Below are 21002 nucleotides of genomic sequence, written 5' to 3' on the forward strand. Positions count from 1 at the left end.
AGCAAATTTATTTTCCGCAGGTTCCTCCCTCTCAGCACCTCAAGGTGGCAGGGTGGCCTCTCAGCCCGGACAGGTAGGGGCAGTTTAACTGGACTAAAAGCTTTTTAAGTCCCTTGTTATGTTCAGCACACATAGAGAACAACAGCAGGGTGTGAGTGTAAACACATTCCTCTCTGTTTACTCTGAGTGAATATGCAAATTAGATACTTGACTGAAAAGTAATTAGACAGCTCTTGGTGAACGGATGTACACCTAATGAAACCAGATGAATCACAGGCTGATATTCAGTGTTGGAATTTTTATGACTTTTGCTCATCTGATAACAAACAAAAGGGGGAACTTTGTTTATGGAAGTATATTGTATTTGATCTTTAAATCACAGATTATTATAGCCGAATCAACTAGTTGATTACTGAATTGATCAGCAGAATATCAGTCAGCAACAATTTTGACAATGGGTCAGTGTTTTCAGTCATTTTTCAGATAATGTACATGTAATGTAAATGTCTCTTTATACCAGATAAACCTACAACACACAGATTTAAAAAATGAATGATGGGTTTTCTTTGCTATCACATATCTGACTTGTTGTAGCTGCACCGTGTCTTACATTCTACGGGTTTCTATAATAATATTGTCATCATAATTACACCCACTGTGTAAGAAGGAGCGCCACCGCAGATCATTTAAGTCATCAGTGATCAGACTGTTTAACTCAAGCACTACCTGAACAATCCCTTTCCACTCACTTGTTTGTTTTTTGTAAATATTTTAATTGTTAATTTGTTTTTGAAAATATGTTATTGTTTTATGTATATATCTTATTTTCTTCTATTTATTTTCTATTCAACTTTACGCATATTTGTCTGATTCTTTTTCTGTACTTGTGCATATTGAGCTGTTGTAACAAGTGAATTACCCTGTTGTGGGATAAATAAAGACCATTTTATCTAATCTAATTTAATCTAATCTAATGAAGACCAGTGATAATAGATTATATACCGCTATTGTAACTAATATTACCATTACTATTTGAATTTATAATTACATTTTCTTTCTTAGAAAGAAATGATTTTCTTTCTGCACACTTGAATGCCTATGCTTACTTTTTATGTTAGTACTTGTGTTTGGCACGTTGCAGTATTCTTTGTACAATGTGTTCCTTCATGTACTGCTGCTGTGTCATACGACCTGGAGATAAGTAATCCATAAATCAATTTGTCAATAATCATTGTTTTAACCACTTTGAGTGGTAGAAGTAATTATAACACTGACAAATACAGTGTAATAAGAAATCGGAGATAAGTTGGTGTATCATTGTTAACCACAAACAACCTGTAAATGAACAGACATATAAACAGCAATAGTAAACAGAAGGCAGGGTAAATACAGTCATCCACACATTTACAGAATGCAACTTTAAAGTGTTTCATTTTTGTTGGGAATTTATTTCATTATAGATAACAATCATTTAAACTTTCAAATAATTACACCAGAAAAAAAAAACATTTAATCTTAGCATTGTTTGTGCTACATCATTAAAGATATTTGATATGAAAATGGTACACAATGGCTGAGGTAGTCATGCAGCAATAAAAACTAAATTATGCACATTTTAAAGGGACAACAAAGTTTAGATAAATACAACTCTAGTGCACAGTGGTGTGGCGTACGTTTAATACCTGATAATTACTAGAGAAATATATATATAAAGCAAACCCAGTTCTTAAATTAGAATATCCTCAAGGATAAAAAATGTTAATGTCAGAAATCAAAGTATTAATTTAGTTTACAGTGGTGAAAACAACATTGCATCTTCAGTCAAAGATTCTGGTTGGTTTTCATTGGAATCCACAAAGGTGTCAATAAAAGATGTGTGTCATTTTCGTTATTGCAAAAGAACAATAATCCCAACATCCTTTCACTCATGGCGAACACGCTTCCTCGGTGATGCTGGAGAGTCCAGAGAGAAGGCAGTAGGAGAGACGGGACGGGACTCTGGGATGTACTCTGACTGATACTTGTCAATATATGGTTTGGCCACATTCCACACCTAAGTAGAAAATATATACATGTCATTTTAAATGATCAATTTGCCTCGAGTTTGCATTCATTGGACACATTTTACAGCCAGAAATTGGTATGACAAAACTTCCTCCATGAGACTTGACACTTGCCTTCTGGTCAATTAGAAGACGGTGAACAGCTTCAATGTCTGGAGACATGAATCTGTCTTTGATCCATGGTCTGTTAGAGGCAGAACAGTTGACATTATGAGAGAGTCAGAAGTGGAACAGTGGATAAATATTAACCATCCTGCACATAACTTCAGCAGACTGAAAGCTGTGTACCATGGCCACATCTGTTTGACTTACTTGACAACACTGCGCACAAGTTCATAGACCTTCTCCAGTGGAGTTGTGGTACGAAGGGGGCGGAGGAACTCGATACCCTGACAGGCCGCCAACAGCTCTATAGCAAGAACTGATCACAGAAAACATCAGTTAGATTTGGCAAAATGTTGCTAAATAATTCAATAATTCATTCAATTTTGAGTTTGTTAGCTAAAGAATATCATTTTAAATGTCTTATTTAGTTTAGTCCACTTCTTAGTGATAATTATTTTAGTCTCAGAATTTAAAATGTCACACAGTAATTAATGTTAGTACTTTTGGGATGATAAATAACAATCCTTTGTTCGCTAATATAGGATTATTAAACCACAAATGGAGCTCTAGAAAAGCTTCAACACTTCTTCATAATAAATAATTTTGTTGGTTTCTTTTTGTTCCTTAATTTTTTTATTATTATTATTCTGATCAGAGGATGTAGCCCATTAAAGATGCTTTGCTTCATCCAATCTTTGAATTAGGTTTGCAACCTGAATGGATGTATCATCATTTTCATATAAATAACATGGGAATATCAGATAAATCTGATATTTTATGTCCATGCAGTGTAGCTGTAACTGGACTGAACAAAACTCACAATATCATTTAATATCTACTACTAGCCAGAAAAACAGTCATTGTAGGTTGAAGTGCTCTGTAGTCTTCACAGCTGTTGGCTTTAGCTTTTCATATTGCAACTACTTTTATATCTTACTGTGTCTCCTGAATATTTATTTTTAGAAAGTAAAAAGAAGACGTTTTGCAATGGATGCATTCATTCAGCTATGCATTATGCAACTGGTTAACCAGTTTCATGGTTAACCACCAAATCAGCCATTTATCCACAGTTGTGTACACTGGCATGGTTTCCTCCATTTTAAAATTTGCACCTTTTTGTGCAGAGGCATCAGGAACAGGATGATGCTTCTTGTCGCTTTCAAAAGTCTAATCAAAATGAAGTAGTCGTAAGATCCTTTCTTTTAAAAAAAAACAGCTGGAGACAATGACCACTGACCTTTAGAAGCTTGTGTAACTGCGATTGCTTTACTATTGCCTTAATGTTAGTTATTTTTTATTCAGTGTTCCCTTAATTTTGGCCTTTAGATGGATTGGTTTATTTGATGGAAGTCTGAAGTCCTACAGCACCAACATGAGAAAACCATAGCTGAATAAGTTCTATTTAATAGTAACAATAATCCAATCAAGCCCAGATTAAAAAAATGTAAAACAAAAAAAAACCCACCTTGCTCCACATGTTCAATGACCCTCAGGGCCTTCCTCGCAGCCCAGCCTCCCATGGACACATGGTCTTCTGTGGCAGCACTGGTGGACAAGGAGTCCACAGAAGATGGATGACACAAAACCTTATTCTCTGAAACTAGAGAGTACAATAATGGAGATCAATTTCAAGGTTCATGCTGAAAACATTGAGTAAAAAGAGAAATTAATGCAGAAAAAACATTCTATCTGAAAGTCTGTATTCTATATCAAATCTACTGAATCTGCTTTGTAGCGGGATTATCACTTAAGTTCCTGATAACCATGCTCCATTGTATTGTATCTCTTTGCACACTAACCCAAAGCAGCAGCAGTGCAATGAGCAATCATGAATCCTGAGTTGAGTCCTCCCTCATTGACGAGGAAGGCAGGCAGCTCACTCAGAGACGGGTTACACAACCTTTCAATCCTCCTCTCACTGATTGAGGCCAGCTCATGGACTGCAATGGCTAAAAAGTCCAGAGCCTAAGAGAAAAGAAGGGTCAATGAAAAAGAGGAGAACAAAATCCACAAGAAAAAATAATTATGAGTCACAAACATGTGTACCTTTGCTGGGTATTCACCATGGAAATTCCCACCTGAAATGGTCTCACCTCTTTCTGCAAATACCATCTTAGAGGGCCGTTAAGAAAAATAAATAAAGTCTTTCTGGTTGAACTAATTTAAAGTTTCGAGTACAGAGGAAAAAGTGGCAACCATCTAGTTTTGTCGTCTTGATACCAGGGAAGGATACAGGATTGTCGGTGGCACTGTTGATTTCTGTATTGATGATGTTCTGGACAAATTTTATTGTATCATTGGTGACTCCATGAACCTGTGAACAGAAGGGTATGCTCAGGAACAACTGAATACTCAACACACTCTTACTCCAGTTCCAACGACCTGAATGCTCTGCCTCAGGACTCATATGGGACCTATCACAAGAGACCACCACAGAGTTTTTCCTATTCCAAATTGAGAAAGTGAGCATTAAGGGTGCACAGATTGTAAAGTCTTTAAGGTGAAACGTGTGATTTTGGGATATATGAATAAACTCGACTCGAGGTTACCTGAGGGCAACACCGCATAGTGTAGGCATCCTGGACTCTGTCACAGAAGCGGTGGCTCTCTGGAGAAAGACACCAACACCAGATGACACACATTAAGAACTACATTATTAAGGGTGCAATGCAGGAATGAACACAAGATCCTTTCACTAAGAGGCAACAGTGCTGCTCTGCTATTAAGCATAGATAACTTAATACCTATGCATGATTAATATATAATGTAATGTTATTTGTCGGTTTTGAGGGCAGCAGCAATGATTATTTTTGATAATCGGTAATTGTCACTATTACTCTTTAAAATGGTAAGAAATTGTTAAATATGCTCATCATATTTGCTCAGATCCCAAAGTGAATGCTTCAGTTTTCTTATTTTGCACAACCAACAATCAAACAACCCAAACACTCTATGTTTACTGTCATAAGTGATGAAGACCATCAGAAAATCCTTACATTTAATAAACAGCTAATGTTTGACATCTTCCCTTGAAACAATTAAGTGATAATAAAATTAATTTGGCTGCTAATTGCTAATCGACTAATCATTGGAGCTCTGTTTTAGATTCTGGGTCCGTCCACTGACCTGCTATCTGGGACGGATGGTGATCAGAGTCCAGCAACGAGCGGAAGCGTTGGGCCACCTCTATCTGGCCTGGGTGGGGACGCAGTGTGTGGATGTCTGCAGGAGAAGACACCAGAAAATGAAACCGGATACAGAAACCTGAAGTTTGAGGTAAATATAATTATGTCTTGTGATTTTCTTGCTGCTGCCACTGCTCACCACTGTCAAAGGCCTTGGTGGTTCCTTTTAGCACCTCTAGAGTCAGAGCAGCAATGATGTCTGCCTGTTGAGCGATCGCCAGGGCTCGCTCCACAGCTTCCGCCCCCATAGAGGTGATCATCTGGGTCCCGTTAATCAGAGCAAGACCCTGTATGGGACAGATGTATGTATTTTTCACTTAAAGCAACAGAATGTAACTTTCTGGAGAAATATAGTTGAGTCTCATTCCCAGATCATCAAATATAGACGCTTCAGTTGGGGTCCCACCCAACGGACAACCTAAAGCATCAATATTTGATTATCTGGGGAAGAGACTCAACTATATTTCTCCAGGAAATAACATTTTGTTCCTTTAATAAGGCCACTAGGAGAATGCAATGCAGTGAGTTCTATATTGTGCTGCTTAATTGTAAATGTAAACACTGTTTTTGTTCTTTTAAACCACAATGTGTTTTCATTGAACCCTGGGTCATTTCGGTGGAGGTCATCCAAATATGAGATCAGCACGGTTGCTTTTAAACATTACCTCTTTAGGCTTCAGTGATATTGGCTTCAGTCCATGTGCCTCCAGGACCTGGCCAGAGATGAAAGGGGAAAAACATGTAAAAGGTTATGGGATCATCAAAAAGCAAACATGGACTCTTACAAACAAAATGCACATTTCCTGCAGCATTAAGCAATTCATTGTTTTACAACAACATAAAACTCATCATGACAACTCTATCTTACATATTTGGCATCTGCCCATCCGCTCTTGGGAGACCACATTTTACCCTCTCCCATCAGCCCCAGGGCCAGGTGAGAAAGGGGTGCCAGGTCGCCACTAGCACCCACTGTTCCCTTCTCTGGGACGAAGGAGAGGCAGGAGGCTGCAGGGGCAAAGTGAGTTACACATCAGTACAAAATCAGTTATATGGCAGTCAGCTTCCCCAATATTGATCCCTAAAGGAAGTTATCAGTAGTCGACTGAACTGAAGCTGATATCCCAGGTCAGTTAAGGTAAAATGAGGTCGGTGGTTTACCGTTGAATGCTTGGATCATGGCATGAAGGGTTTCCAGAGAAATTCCGCTGTGCCCTTTGGCCAGAACATTGATCCTCAGTGCGAGCAGCATGCGGGTTCTTTCTGGGCTCAGCGGGTTTCCCACACCTACAAACAGTAGCGTAACACTGATGATGCTGATATAGATATCAATAATGCTGACTCTTTGTCAGACAATCTTAACTAGTACGTGAGTTTTACAGAGTTTTGTTACCTGCTGAGTGTGAGCGCACCAAGTTCTCCTGCAGCTCCCTGTGGGATGAGAAGTGAACAGCCAGCAATCAGCGCATAATAACGACTCATTCTCCAACAGAAGATCTGATATTGACAAAGAAAATCAGAGCTCAAGACAAACACTGGTTGCACTGGTGATCCTAACTTTTCATTTAGATGCACTAACAAATAATAAAAGTTCACATGGTGATACATTTCAATTAAATTCTTTGCACATTATGAGATTTATTGTAAACTTCAATAAAGGTGCAGGGAAATGGTTTAAATCACAGCACACACTACAATAATTTCAAAAGTTGTTCAAAGTTGTTTATAGGCTAATATTTGTTTGAAGGGAACTGTCTACACAGACAGTGTAGACACAGGTTGGTGTTTGTTTAACAATATTTTTATAGGTTAAATTAGACATGCTCAATTTCAGGCGTGGCGGTGCGACCAACAAAAGTATTTAGTCGCACTTGACAGATTTTTGGGTGCATGTGGAACCCCAGGATTATGAAAATATTGTCTTTACTTGAGTTTGCTGACAGGAATGACAGTTCGGGCAAATTTCCCAAAACCTGTTGTGATTCCATAGACAACTGGAGGGATGGAGACAAGAGAAGTCAGACAGAGTATCACTGATTTCTGTAACACTTTACTGTAGCTGGTTAACATTAAACAAATGTAAGGTCTTTATTTTGCATCTTAACCTTTGTTTTCTTTGACGATGGTGTCCAAAAGTTCTCTGGCTTGCACAACCTTCCTTTCTGCCTCTGCAGTCAGCTGGAAAATGTTGGCAAATGGAATGATTAGGTTTAAGTTAAAGATTAACACAGACAAGCCATGACAAAGAATACAATCGTTGATCATTACCTTTATCTTGTAGAGTCCCCTTCCTAAATTGACGAGATCTGTCGATGTAAGGCTGTTCCCGTCCAGGGAGATATACTGCACAGGGAGACTCGTGTTACACAGTAGCAGTAGTCGGCCCGACATGTTTTAAATTTGAACAGCGAATAAGTAGACACTTACTTCTCCTGGTTCTCTGTATGCTGCTGTACTGTTTCACACAGTTAGATTAAGGAACTTTTTGCAAAAACATGGTTGCCCTATACTGGATTTTTATAAAAAAAACTAGATGTTATTAAATATATGACTAGTTTATCCCTTCAAAAGTTAGTATTACCCTTAATTCAAAACATAATATCTTGAACAGAAACTGATTTTATGATTGAAAACAAAAGTACTCGTGTTCTTAATATGGCACAAATACTAAGCAGGTTTAAGGATACAGATGAGAAACTCCAGGTTCACAGGGGATGAAGTCAGGAGACATGGTGTCTCCTTCAATAGCTGTAAATACAGGATTATGATGCACATAGTAAATATTTCTTCTTATTGTTAAATAATGTAATTAACATTGAATGTCTCATACCCTTGGGATGTAACTGACCATGCGCAATTACGCACAGCTAGTGGTAAAACATCTCCAATGTCTCACAGATACATCTCTTATATTTTAACTGCGGACGGTTATTACCCAGCTCAACAAAGTCATTATCCTCCAGTACATCCTCGATGGTGTCATCCGCGTCCAACAAACCCAAACTCTGGCACCTGCGCACCACAAAACGAGTGTCCTTCACAGCCGTGATGCCGCCGTTGTCCGGTTTGTTCTTTATGTAACGTTTGAGAGATTCTTGCCCGAGCCACTGAATGGTGTTGGTGGTATCCCGGCAGGGCACTGCCAGCCACTCATCTCGGATGTGGACAGTAAAACGAGGCATGGCGCTTCAGCCGGACTCTGCTGCAGTGAGCGCTGCTCGCCGCTCTCCAAGGTACCACATTCAGCCGCCTTAAGTTCAGCCGCCAATCAGACGCACCGCTGGAGAGCCACGCCTCGTCGGTGTCGCACCTCTGGGGACTACTGACCTCCTCAGCTTGGTCACACAGAGTTGCAGACATGATGCGTTCACGTGGTTTATACACAGAAATGCATCGGCAGCGACACAAATGGATGTGTTTAGATGAGGAAGCCAAAAGGATTGAGTGAAGGTTAATGGTTGATTTTTTTCTATACAAGCTTCATTAACAACCAAACAAATTACTGTTATTTCTACCAACAAACAAGAAAATCAAGGACATTTTAGTCTCAAAAGGACTGGAAATAAAATCACAATTTGGTTTTAAAAGTATTGAGAGTTGAATAATACTACAGTACTTTTACTACTGATGCCTTCACTTGCTGTCAGACATTTCAAATGTCTGTGTAAATGTTGTGGCGGTGGTGGTGTAAACAACATGATAAACATTTGCAATTTGATTTAATCATTCAGCGTAATGTTAGGTGATAGCAATGAAATCTTATGATGTATTTACATCAAATTTTTCTGTAAAGATTCATGGAAATCAAGACCAAACCTTTAGCTAATCCCAAATTACTCTTTAGATGAGGTTATATTTGATTTACACTGTTTCTTATTAAAAAATAAACATTCATTACAGCACATTCAAACAGTCAGCTGGATGTTATTACAAACAAACATTTGTACTTGTATTTGTATATGTATGTACATGAACTGCTTGACCTGCACAGGTACACAGGTCCTAAAACAAACAAGCCCAGTGTATTTTATCAGATCCTTAGTGTAACATTACCTCTGGCCTACTGAGAGGCCATGCACTGATTTAACAAACTGAGAAACAAAAGAGCTCAAAATCTGTTCTGTCTTAAATGTTGCGCAATAAATCTTTAATGCCAAAAGTTTTTATTTCCCCAAGAAAACATGAGACATGTCTACATATAAACATCTCTGATGTCCCTTTAGACCAAGTTGTCTTAGCCGAGTTCCATGTATGTAACATGTATTTGCATTTACATCAGTAGTTCATGCCAGCTGAAGATTTTCGCTATTCTTATTTTATTCCTAAAATCAAATCAAGGCAAAAATACTGTTGAAAAATTAACTTAGAATATAAATCCAACCATCTCAAAGTTCATACTCAAACAGTTTAACATCTTATGCCAAACTTACAGTTTTTATTACATTTTCACAGTTTTGTAGCATTTTCAACACTACTTTTTACAATATTAGGTGCAATAATACCTTTAAATTCTTCTTTATATTATTGTATACTACTTTTTCCATGTGATTTTTATTGTAGTTCACTTATTTTTTCAAAAGCTCATCATAATTTATTTGTAATGTTATTCTATTAAGCACAGATGTCAGCAGTTATTATTTACTTACATTTTCTGTTTTGTTTCTTGTGCTTTTGTTAGAATTCAATTCAGGATTCATAAAGTCTTATCGTTTGGTGTGTCAGTCATGGTGCCTCCTACCTGCACAGTACCAATAGAGAGGGTATTAAGTAGACACAAAACAACTGAAGGTAAATGCGGTTTATTCTATCATTGTTTAATATGTGACGAACTAGTCAAAATACCTCAACAAAATAAAAGCCGTGGAGCCCGACAGATACTCAGTTATTAGGGCAGATGTCGATAAGGATATCAGGGATCAAAAAATTCCGACATTGATATATTGTCTGATATACGAATATGTTTTGCACTGACCCCTCAAGTGTTGTTAACAAACACTTGCGTAAAAAGACATTTTACATAATTGCACTGAAACAGTAAACATCACTGTAGGCATCTTTTCCTGCATTATTATATTAAAAATAAAAGTGTAGTGTGAGCGCTTATTGGACAGTGTATACGTCGATATTGATATGTCTGTTGTTAGCAAAGCCAAATATATCGGTTGTGCTCTAAATAGCAGTTCCTGAATGTGTCCTTTTTCTTAAATGTATTGATTTTCAATTTTTCACACAATAATATAGGACATAAAAAACAAACACAAAATGTGAAAATAAATACATATTAAAACTGAAAATATAACAAATAATACATTAGATATAATATACATATATACATAAAATGAACATAATAGGTATTATCGTGTGTTATAGTATGACAAATCAAGGTATAAAGACTTCAGAGTTGTGCAATTGTACTAATTGTTGCACATATTTTCACAATTCATATACATAGTCATGCACAGGTATAGTAGTTTAAACTGCATATAGTATATAGTTGTAACTAATGTATTACATTTCTTTCATTTGTAATTTTTTTTAGTGTATTAGGTAACTTCTCTGTTTTCTTACCTATTTGTCAATCTCTTGTGCTGCAGTGTGAGTCAGGTCTTATATATATTGTACAATTTGAAGGAACTTGTACTTCACGTTCTGCTACTTCAGACTTCTATTTCAGAAGCAGAATTTTACTTTTTTTATTGTATCTAAGTATAATGGCATTAAATAAATCTTGAATTTTGAATTGCATGCTGCATAAGGGCCAAAGTAGCTCAATTTAAAAGCATTTGATTGTCAATCATAAAAACACTGATTTTGATAGTCAGAAAAATGCTGAATATTTACTTTTACGTGTACCTTTGATGTTGGCATACATTTGATATTAGATACTTTAAGACTTTTACTCAAGTTTTATTTGTATTGGCGACCTTCACTTTTATCAAACTAATATTTCAACATGTCATCTTTACTTTTACTCAAGTATGATTGTTGGGTATCTGAAACACGGCATTTATTTATCAGATAGTAAAGAAGATGAAGTGTCCCCTATACCATGACGCTGATTCAGACACATTCAATTATGTTATGTAGCACAAACCCCCGTTACGAAAATAGCATTATCACATGTCTTTTCGTGTCTGTGAATGTGAGTGATTGAAGTAACGAGCCGTACATGAAGGCATCACAGTAGGGCTGCGGTACTGATGATGTCAGTTTACGGTCTGTAGGAGTTTCTACCACCACATGTGTGCCGACACAGAGTAGGCCTTACTGCTGGCCGTCAGCGGGCAGGCAGGCAGAGGAGAAGAGGAGGGGAGGAAAAGTGTGTTTACACAGACGGCAAACTGCCTGGGGAATCGTCGGGGAGAGGAAGTGAGCCGGCTCTGTGTCTGCCTGCTCCAACTTCCTGCTCAGAAAGAGAAAAAGCCCAGGATCCTATTTCAGTCCAGCACAACTGTGTAGACCAGAAGTAAGCATGGAAAAACAAGGAATCCCACCAGCTTCACCGTAAAGTTTCACGGAGGGAAAAGACCGAGTGAGAGATCGCAGGTAAGAACGACAACCTGACGTGTTTGTATGTATGAGCAGCGCTTTGTTGGCTCATTGGTGGCTTCGTACGGGAGAAAAGAAAGGCACGATTAGTCTTTAGTCTCTAGACGAATCGTTTTTGGTGTAAAGTTTTCGCCCCGTCTATTTAACTCTTTGGATCGAGCGTGTTTATAACGTTTTTGTTTTTGTTTTTTTAAAGCAGGAGTAGTTAAACATTTATACACGGACATAATCGTCTTCCGGTCCGAGCAACATCTTGAAAATGAGTCAGTGGGGCAAAAGAGTGATCCAGACCGATGTTACTGCAACTTCAAGTCCCGGATACAAAAACTGTATCCTCCCTTTAGAAAAAAACTAAACAAAGATGCAAACAAAAGATGCACAAAAAACAAACTTATAGCTGTTTAGAGATACTTTTCTTGCGGGGCCCCCTCTTTGCTGGTTTTTCCACCGTCTGCGAACAGGAAGAGAGCAGATTTAGTCATGGCTAAGTAATGTCTGCACACACACCATCTAATCTCATTAGGAGTTTCCGTCCAGCCAACACACTGGATGGCTTTGTGCGCACAGCGAGACTTCTCCGTGCGAGCATCCGCAGCAGGGACTCCTGATCGCCGACCAAAAAACCACCACAATGCTCCTGTAATATTCCTAGAAAGAGTTATACAATATTTCACAGAGGCTGTAGTTATCTCATTGTGGGGCCATTGTGTTGGGTTTTTTTTTATCTCTGTGTGGTGATGATACAGCTGCAGTGATGTTGTCAATTTATGATATTCAAAAACTCCCTCTGAGGTGTTTTCTGACCCACAGTAGCAGCTCCATACTTTAAAAATTTCCTCTGTGCTATTTGCAGCATCTCACAAAGGTGAATGTTTATAAGTCACACTGGCCCTAATTGTAGCCCTGTCAGCTCAGCGGCTCGTGTATTGGCAGGCTTCCCTTTTTGCTTCAAAGTGTTTAAAAGCCCAAACCAAAGTCTGGGTTCAGAGTGGGTTAAAGGGTGGAGCTGTGAAAAGGGGACAATGATCCGATCTTTTGACCCTTCTCCCTTTGGGATTTTTTGTGGGAAGTATGGCAGGACTAGGGAAATGCTCCCCTGCTGTGGGATCCCCTCTCCTCACTATTTGTCCTTGGAAGTAGAATAGGAGGAAGTCCGGACTTTGACAGGTTTGTAGTTTCACATGGCAGATAGAAAACTCAGGGGATGGTAAGTGTCGGAAATGAGTTAAGCCCTCCCTCCCTCTGCCTCTCTTCTCTGGACAGAGACTGTTGAAAGGCCCAAACTGTTGTTTTAATCCGTCCTCACATCAGACAGAAAAGACTACAAGATGAGTCAGTAAGATCAGAAACCACACATGATCGATGCCTCACTTTGAAAAGTGTTTCTTCATGACCATGTTTATTTAACAAAAGCAGCCAAAGAAGAACTCTGGATGAATAATTCAAATCTTGTCTAAACTAGGGGTTTGCAAACTTTTTTATGTCAAGGACTCCGAGGATAGATGTTTAGAGCACAGATCTGAGCTGACAGGATCGTGTTCTAGGGAATCGCTTCTGATTCATTTTGTACTTTTAGGTTAGAAGATTAAAAACTCCTAATGGTCAATCAATGGTCAAACTAGCCTCCTCCAAACTTGTGATGAATATTAAAATATTGTATTCCCCTTACAACTCACTGAAGGGCCCCAGCTTGAAAACTACCAAGCTAAATTTTAATTTATGATAGTAAATGTGTCATAATTTAAGAATAACTTAAACTTAGACTACAGATAAACTATGAAACTAATTAGTCACTATTAAAGCCAACTCTATTTGATGTAGGTCTACGACTAATTTAGATTTCATCATTAATATGTTTTGGTTTTTTTCTCATAAAACTCTAAATTGTCTGCTAAAATCTAATCAGTCACCATTTCTCAGACCCCAACTGATGTCCTCATATCTTCAAATTGCTCGCTTGACGAATCAGAATTCCAACATATTCAGTTTACAACTAGAATGCCAAGGCCTGACAATCAATCCAATCCAATCAAGTCTAATCCATCCATCAAAATTCTTTGCTCATAGATACCAGCCACCTTAATAAGCCTTATCTCGCAAAAGCAAGAAAGTGGGAACAAATTCCTTGATACATCCATTTATGTAGATCTGCACCTGCAAGTTTATTGGATCTATTGTGGGCCAAGACCAATCCTCCACGTGTCGTTGAAACACCTTCAGTAGTTTTTGTGTAATCCTTTTGAAAGCCCAGCTGGCTCCAGCCGTCAGTTTAACACCAGTAGGAAGTTGGACAGAATCTGAATTTATCTTAGAAATAAACATCAGACCAATCAAAACCCAATGTCGGCTTGACATCAGTCTCCAACATTGGAAAGACAACGTGTGGACGTTGATATTTTAATAGCAGATGTTGAGTTTTGGTAAACTTACCTCATGAGCAATGTCAAGGTTCAACTTCGAATAACGTTGGTTCGAGACATCTAGAAGACGGCCTGACTTAAAACCAACCAAATGTTGAATGACTTGTTGGCATTGTTCTGACATTGACTTTTGGTCAGCCAGTGTCAAACAATTATCAAATAAATGTGTAGGGGAAGTGTAAAGTAACAGAACACTGTTCTTAGGAACAGAACTTGAGCAAACTGTACTTTATTTCATCACTGGTTGTTTGACATTTTGACACAAAGCGTTTATTTTTTACTGCAAATGAATACTGATGCACGATATCAGTTTTTAGTCTCTTTAATTTCTAAGAGTCTCTGTTGGCCCTGAAAAAAGCCATATCGGTCGACCCGTAATCACAGCGATGTTGGTGGCCAGCTAGGAACAAACAAACACAAGCAAATTCTCATATTTAAAATTTTTCCATAATTAATCAGTTGTCTAAATTTTTGCTAGGTTATCATCTGTCATTTGACTAATCATTGAATCCTTTCAGCAATACTCTGCTGTTACTGTCTGTGGTAATACACACACACACACACACACACACACACACTATTAATATATGAGCTCCTAGCAGGCAGACAGGAGCTTCGAGGCTGCACATTCCTCTATTAAAGGAATAACCCACCCTGGGCCCGTCATACTTCCTGTGGAGAGAGGGCCAGGTTGAACCGCAGCATATTTCTGGCTTGAGCTGTTGTTCCTCCTTATATTTTTTTTCTCCTCTGCTGCTGCTGCTACATTACACTACACTCTCTAACACACACTGTTCTATTCATCACTGGTCCACTCGTCCTTACTGCACATGTTACAGCTCAAACAGGCCGTTCCCCCTTCAGACAGTAACCTAATTTAGTCTGTATACGGTAAAGAACGCTGGCAAGACAGAAATCAGGAACAGGGGCTTATAATTAAGATGAAACATCAGTTCTTTTTGTTCTAAAATGTCTCCTTAAATGCACAAGGTGTATGTTTTTTTGGTTTTTTTTTTAACAACAATTAGTTTACACAGGTGTTAAATCTACAAAGCAATGAGCTCAGCAGGGTGCAAAGAGCTACCCAGCTTGTCTGTGTTTTGAGGTTTGAGTTTGTGCTTATTCTGTCATTGTAGCATCTGGCAGGTAGCATAGGAGGTAGTTTTAGTACTTTTTCTCTGTCAGCTGACGACTCTGAGCAGAGAAAAAGTCCACAGGAAGAAGATATGAGACATCATCATGTGATAATGTTAAAAATAACCAACGTGGGCAAAATCTCCCCCACCTCCCTCGCTGCAGGTATGGACAGTGCCATCACTCTGTGGCAGTTCCTGCTGCAGCTGCTGCTGGACCAAAGTCACAAGCACCTGATATGCTGGACGTCCACAGACGGAGAGTTCAAGCTCCTCAAATCGGAGGAAGTGGCGAAGCTGTGGGGGCTGCGCAAGAACAAGACCAACATGAACTACGACAAGCTGAGCAGAGCCCTGCGCTACTACTATGACAAGGTGATTTAAACTGACTGTGGTTATTGTGCAGGAGCTGCCTCTGTGTAACGCCCAACTAGTCTTCAGTCCCTGTTGCTGAAAGTACCACAACAGATTCATAGTTGTGCCTCTCTCTAAACCCACAATCTCCCCCGATAGCCACTTCCACTTCCTCTTTCTCATCAGATGCACAGTACACATCCGCCTGTGACGTAGCGCACATACACAGTTGTTTCAGTATAGTATTTGTCATCATCCGCAAGATAAATGATAAGTGTCTTATTATTTTCATGAATAATTTTCTTCATCATTGATGGCATTCTGTTTCACAGAACATCATCAAGAAGGTGATTGGCCAGAAGTTTGTCTATAAGTTTGTATCCTTCCCTGAGATCCTGAAGATGGACCCCCAGGCGGTGGAGATGGGCCTGGCTTCTGGACGGTTTCCCCTCCAGGAAGGAGAGGCCTCTGAGCTGGAGGTAGAAGAAGAGGAGGAAGAGGAAGGGGAGGAGGAGGCCCAGAGGAGGACACTGGCAGCGCTGGGGGCGCAGCAGTGTCGGAACGACTACCTCCGCTCAGGTCTCTACTCCTCCTTCAGCATCAGCTCCCTGCAGAACCAGCCCGAGCTGCTCCGTGCTCTGCGGGAGCACCAGGAGGAGCCGCGCTCCGTCATCCGCTTTGGCACAAACGCCGGTGACAGGAGCTCCCCTCCTTCTGTCAAACCCGAGTCCTTCATCTCCCCCAGGTTATCCAAACTCCACTCCCCGTCCTCTCCCCACACTCAACCCTCTCAGTCCGGTCGAAGCTGGAGCCCTGCAGTCAAGGAGGAGGAGGAGGAGGACTCTGACCAGAGCGCTCAGCCCCTCAACCTCTCCTCTGGGCACAGGGAGCGAGCCCTGCAGCCTCCAGAGAGGAGCAGCAGCAGTGGCAGACGTAGCGCTACTACTTGTAGTAGTAGTAACCAAGGAGATGGACTCCCACCAAAAAGCAAAAAGCCCAAAGCTCTGGAGATCTCCGCCCCGTCCCTGCTGCTCGCAGGGAGCGACATTGGCTCCATTGCCCTCAACAGTCCGGCACTGCCGTCTGGCTCCCTCACTCCTGCCTTCTTCACAGCACAGGTGAGATGATTCAACCAGGTGATAGCTTGTGTGTTCAACCGGGTTTCCTGCCTCTTAAGAGACACATGAGCAGGCGGTTTAGAAACTTAAGATTATGATAGTTGGCACTTTAAGGGACTGGTGACCCATTCAACATGCCAGGTCTACATTTGAATATGATATATGTTACTTAATATTCTACAGAACTGGAGGCAGCTCTCAAACCTGTTTCATCTCTATCCAGTCAGGACATGTTTACACACCTCAACGGCCGCCCTTTGACACATTTTTCCGAGTCTTTTTTTTTTCTCGCCTGCTGTAATTTAAGGTACAGTAGAGATCATGTAACTCTGTGCCAGCCAGAGCTGAAATACAATGCGCCCAAAAAATAATCAAATCTCAGAAACAGAATAATTCTGTGATGCTATCTGTTTCCGTCCCCTGTGTGTGGTGGCCTGGTTGGCTATGGGGAGATGATGGGATCCATCCAGAGTATGATGTCAGTGCCCCTAAAGCGGCGAGAGACATCTGACACAGCCTGGCATGTGTCGGTGGAAAGACTACCGCTACATTTATTTCAGTAGTCACTTGAGCCAACATATCCTCAAGAAACAGACAGAGAACGTATGAAAAAGTTCATGTCACAAAGCAATTGCATATCTGTTTGAACATTTTTGAGCAAATTTAGACTAATGAGTCATTGTCTGTGTTTGGTTTTGGATAAAACTTTTGAAACAACTTCGATAAACATTTCTGTGGGGTTAAAGCCAAAATTACTGCCCAAATGTTTACGTGCTGCAAATAACAGACCTTCGAGAAATATGTCTAAATTAAAGTTTGAGAAATAAAAGTGCGTGTAAAATGTAAACTGTGGTAAATCCAGTAGTGGATTTAAAACCTCTATTGGTCGTCCAGTCTCAAATGAAATGACTGCTATGAGACAGAGAGTGTTTTCTGCGCGAAATGTAGAACCAGATTCATCCAGCCGTGACGTTTTTGGTTTGTTTTGATCTTTGCCACAACTCCAGAGGCTCTGCTGAAAGCATCAACTGCCATTTCACAATCTATTTCAGTAAATAATGTGTTGACATTGGAGCTGTTACAAAGAAAAATCACTCATGCCACATGAGAGACTTCTACATGCATGGAGAAAGGCATTAATACTACGCTCACACTGTCTATTTATGAGGGCGCAAAAAGGGAGATCAGAGGAAAACGAGCGATTTACAGAAATCTTCTGCAAGTCCAACCTATGAGAAGGGGGAAGAGGCCCTAAGTGATGCCATATGCTCCAATAATTCCATTAATAATGGGAGCGGGGCTGGGTCCCTCTCCGCAACACTGGCTCACTTCTCTGAGGTGACACAGGGGAAAGTAGGGGGGAGGGGGGAGAAGACCAGGGGAGAGAGAGGCAGAAATTGATTTCATATGTTTTCTCTCTAGTCGGTGTTCCAAGTGCTTGAGGACCCCCCCCCCCCCCCCCCCAATCAACAACAACCCCCACTGTCCACCTCCTCCCCACGTCACCCCTGTATTCTGGGGGAGAAACCACAGACTTCCTTCCTGCTCCATCAGTTTGTTTTTCCAAACGCCAATACACGTCCATTTACCATTTCATTTCAGCATGTTTCGCATTACCGAAGCCCTCCGAGCAACACTCTCCAACCAGTGTTTTTCTTTTAAAAAAATGTTGTCTTCACTCGTTTCTCGTATTTACACGAAGCTTCCCCCCCCCTCACAGACTCCCTCTGGTTTGCTGCTGGCTCACAGTCCGCTGTTGTCAGGCATCCACTTCTGGAGCAGCTTGAGCCCCGTCGCCCCGCTCAGCCCCGCCCGGCTGCAGGGCCACAGCTCCCTATTCCAGGTAAGAAGCACATACAGGTGGAGACACATTCAATAGAGGAAGAGAGAAGGCCAAAAATAATCGTGATGAGAACTCAAAGGATTTTTGTTTACTGGTAGTGTTTGGTGCCAAGGAGGAAGTTGTGAAGCAGCGCAGGTGAAAAATCCCCCTGTCTTACCAGCTGTTGTTAAAAAGACGGGAAAGATTAAGATGAGTCCATTCTAAAACATTTACAACAAGTAATAAAAGGATAGGCTCCAGTTTTATAGCCTAAATTTACGTGGAGGCATTTATTTTATAACCAATACGACTATAATATACAATAACATCCCCTTTTTATTATGTCTCATCATTCATTGCCAGTCTAAAGCAAAACTAGTCTTCATCTTCTAGATTTTTGCATGTTTACGTGACAGAAGAACTTAAAAACAAGGTGTTTTTGAAGTCTGCAAAATACCAGACAGCAACGGTTGTGAAACTAGTCGAGACTCAGTAAGCAGGTCCAGCAGAGGTGTCCTGTTTCAGCACTCGTGAGAGGGAGAGGAAATCCTGTGAATACTTCCTGTTTGAGCCCAGGGGAGGCGGTTTGAACAGGGTGGACTGGTTTGAGAGCTGCTCCTCATTTGTGAAACACACACACACACACACACACACACACACACACACACACACACACCACACCCCCTTCACAAGCGCATACACACCATACCGGATTCTCTGTGCACAAATAATGTTGACTTCTCCTTCTGTTGTTGAGGTAGAGGGGACAGAGACGAAAAGGAAGAAGCACAATGAATAAAAAAACAGGAAACCAGCACAGTGACAATGCTGCAGTTCCTCACCGGAAAGCAGCTTTCAGAGAGCCTCCGTCCCCTCCCCACTAACTCTCAGCCCCTTTCTCTTCCTCCACAGTTCCCCAGCCTAATCAACGGACACATGCCTGTCCCCCTGCCAAACCTGGAAGGAACACCCTCCTCTCTGCTCCTGTCCCCCACCACCCACAAATCCTGATCCAGGGTCTGTGAAAAAACCCATCTTCATCCATCTCTTGTCGAAAGTTTCTCATCATTATCATCATCATCATCATCTGCAGCAGCGCTCTCTGTTAAATTTTTGCTTCAGAAAAAGTCCTACGAGACAGTATGTGACCTCACTTTTTTGCACTTGCGTTGCTTCAGATTCCAGTGGTTGAAAGCACTTGGTAAAAGCCATACAGCCACAATGTCTGTGAGACGTCTCGGCTCTTTGTGATAAAGTACAGCACATTTCCACATGACCCTGTCCACGACGGACAGTAGTGACGTGTAGCTGCAGAAGACTAGCCAGCAGCTCATTCTGCGCAGAGAGCTTGGTTGTTTTAATCTTGTTTTTAAAAAAAAAAATCTTTTTCCTTAAATGTTCATCACAATGTGAAACCAGTCATTTCACTTGTATGGTATTGTATGTATTGTATGCACTATGCTTCTCAGATAGTACCGGCTGTGCCTTGTTACCCCTTTTTTTCCCCTAAAATCTTTTAATGAAGACGAGATTTCAAATCAATGAAAAACCTTTGTAACACTTGTAATGTTCTTTTTTTATACTGGACTTGGTATACAGTTTGTATTCTGTATAATTTTGTATTGTGAAGAATGTTTTTTGTCATTTTCAATAAACAAAGCATTGAATGCTTGAACAGAGTGACTTTGAATTACATATTTTAAAGCAGCTAAAACATAATCCACAATTATTACTATTTGGTTTCTTGTTGCAGCACTTTCAAACTAACGGCCAACAAGTTTGATAATCAATTAATTGATTTCAGTCTTTTTTTTTTTTTTTTTTTTTTTAAGAAAAAAGGTCCGGCTTGTCAAATTGGAATATTTTGTGATTCTTTACTCTGTGACAGTAAACTGAATATCTTTGGTTTGTGGACAAAACAAGACATTTGAGGACGTCATCTAGTGCTTCAGGAAACACTGAACAGCATTTTTTGTCATTTTCTGTACCAAACGACAAATCCAGTAAACATGAAAATAATCAAAAGAGTATCAGACAAGTCATAAATCGCAGCCCTAATGTACAACAGGGGTCATTACACCTGGGCCCTCCCAGTTAGTTATGAATCTTTTTTTTTTTTTTTTTTTTTTAAACTAGCTCAGTGCACATAATATGAAATGTTTTCGAACTTCTTGGAAATTATTTCTGACATCATCAACTAGTAGCATTTTAAAACAATGACGCACATCATGAGCTAATCCCAGCTCAAACATG

General features: G+C 40.1%; 2 protein-coding genes across 3 annotated transcripts; one reads left to right on the forward strand and one right to left on the reverse strand.

Moving 5' to 3' along the window:
• Positions 1 to 1418: 1418 nt before the first annotated feature.
• On the reverse strand, positions 1419 to 8574 carry hal (histidine ammonia-lyase). Its single transcript, XM_030425179.1, has 20 exons — positions 8289 to 8574; positions 8041 to 8101; positions 7781 to 7808; positions 7622 to 7696; positions 7459 to 7531; positions 7281 to 7347; positions 6747 to 6784; positions 6515 to 6640; positions 6222 to 6361; positions 6019 to 6066; positions 5493 to 5640; positions 5295 to 5390; positions 4718 to 4776; positions 4402 to 4482; positions 4215 to 4280; positions 3968 to 4133; positions 3634 to 3768; positions 2376 to 2484; positions 2178 to 2247; positions 1419 to 2053 (listed from the first exon to the last, which is right to left on the reverse strand). Exons 1-20 carry the CDS (start codon positions 8533 to 8535, stop codon positions 1922 to 1924), a joined length of 1965 nt encoding a protein of 654 aa, XP_030281039.1. The 5' UTR covers positions 8536 to 8574; the 3' UTR covers positions 1419 to 1921.
• On the forward strand, positions 5308 to 20429 carry LOC115586284 (ETS domain-containing protein Elk-3). Of its 2 annotated transcripts, none has more exons than XM_030425183.1 (5): positions 5308 to 5444; positions 15622 to 15830; positions 16142 to 16927; positions 18648 to 18770; positions 19662 to 20429. In XM_030425183.1, the coding sequence occupies exons 2-5, from the start codon at positions 15624 to 15626 to the stop codon at positions 19758 to 19760; spliced, it is 1215 nt and encodes a 404-aa protein (XP_030281043.1). In that variant the 5' UTR covers positions 5308 to 5444; positions 15622 to 15623; the 3' UTR covers positions 19761 to 20429. The 2 variants fall into 2 exon arrangements, with proteins under 2 accessions (XP_030281043.1, XP_030281042.1); XM_030425182.1 differs by lacking the exon at positions 5308 to 5444 and adding an exon at positions 11590 to 11899.
• The last annotated feature ends 573 nt before the right edge of the window (positions 20430 to 21002 follow it).

This window comes from Sparus aurata, chromosome 8 (genome assembly GCF_900880675.1).
Source record: "Sparus aurata chromosome 8, fSpaAur1.1, whole genome shotgun sequence".
In the NCBI taxonomy this organism is placed as follows: Eukaryota; Metazoa; Chordata; class Actinopteri; order Spariformes; family Sparidae; genus Sparus; species Sparus aurata.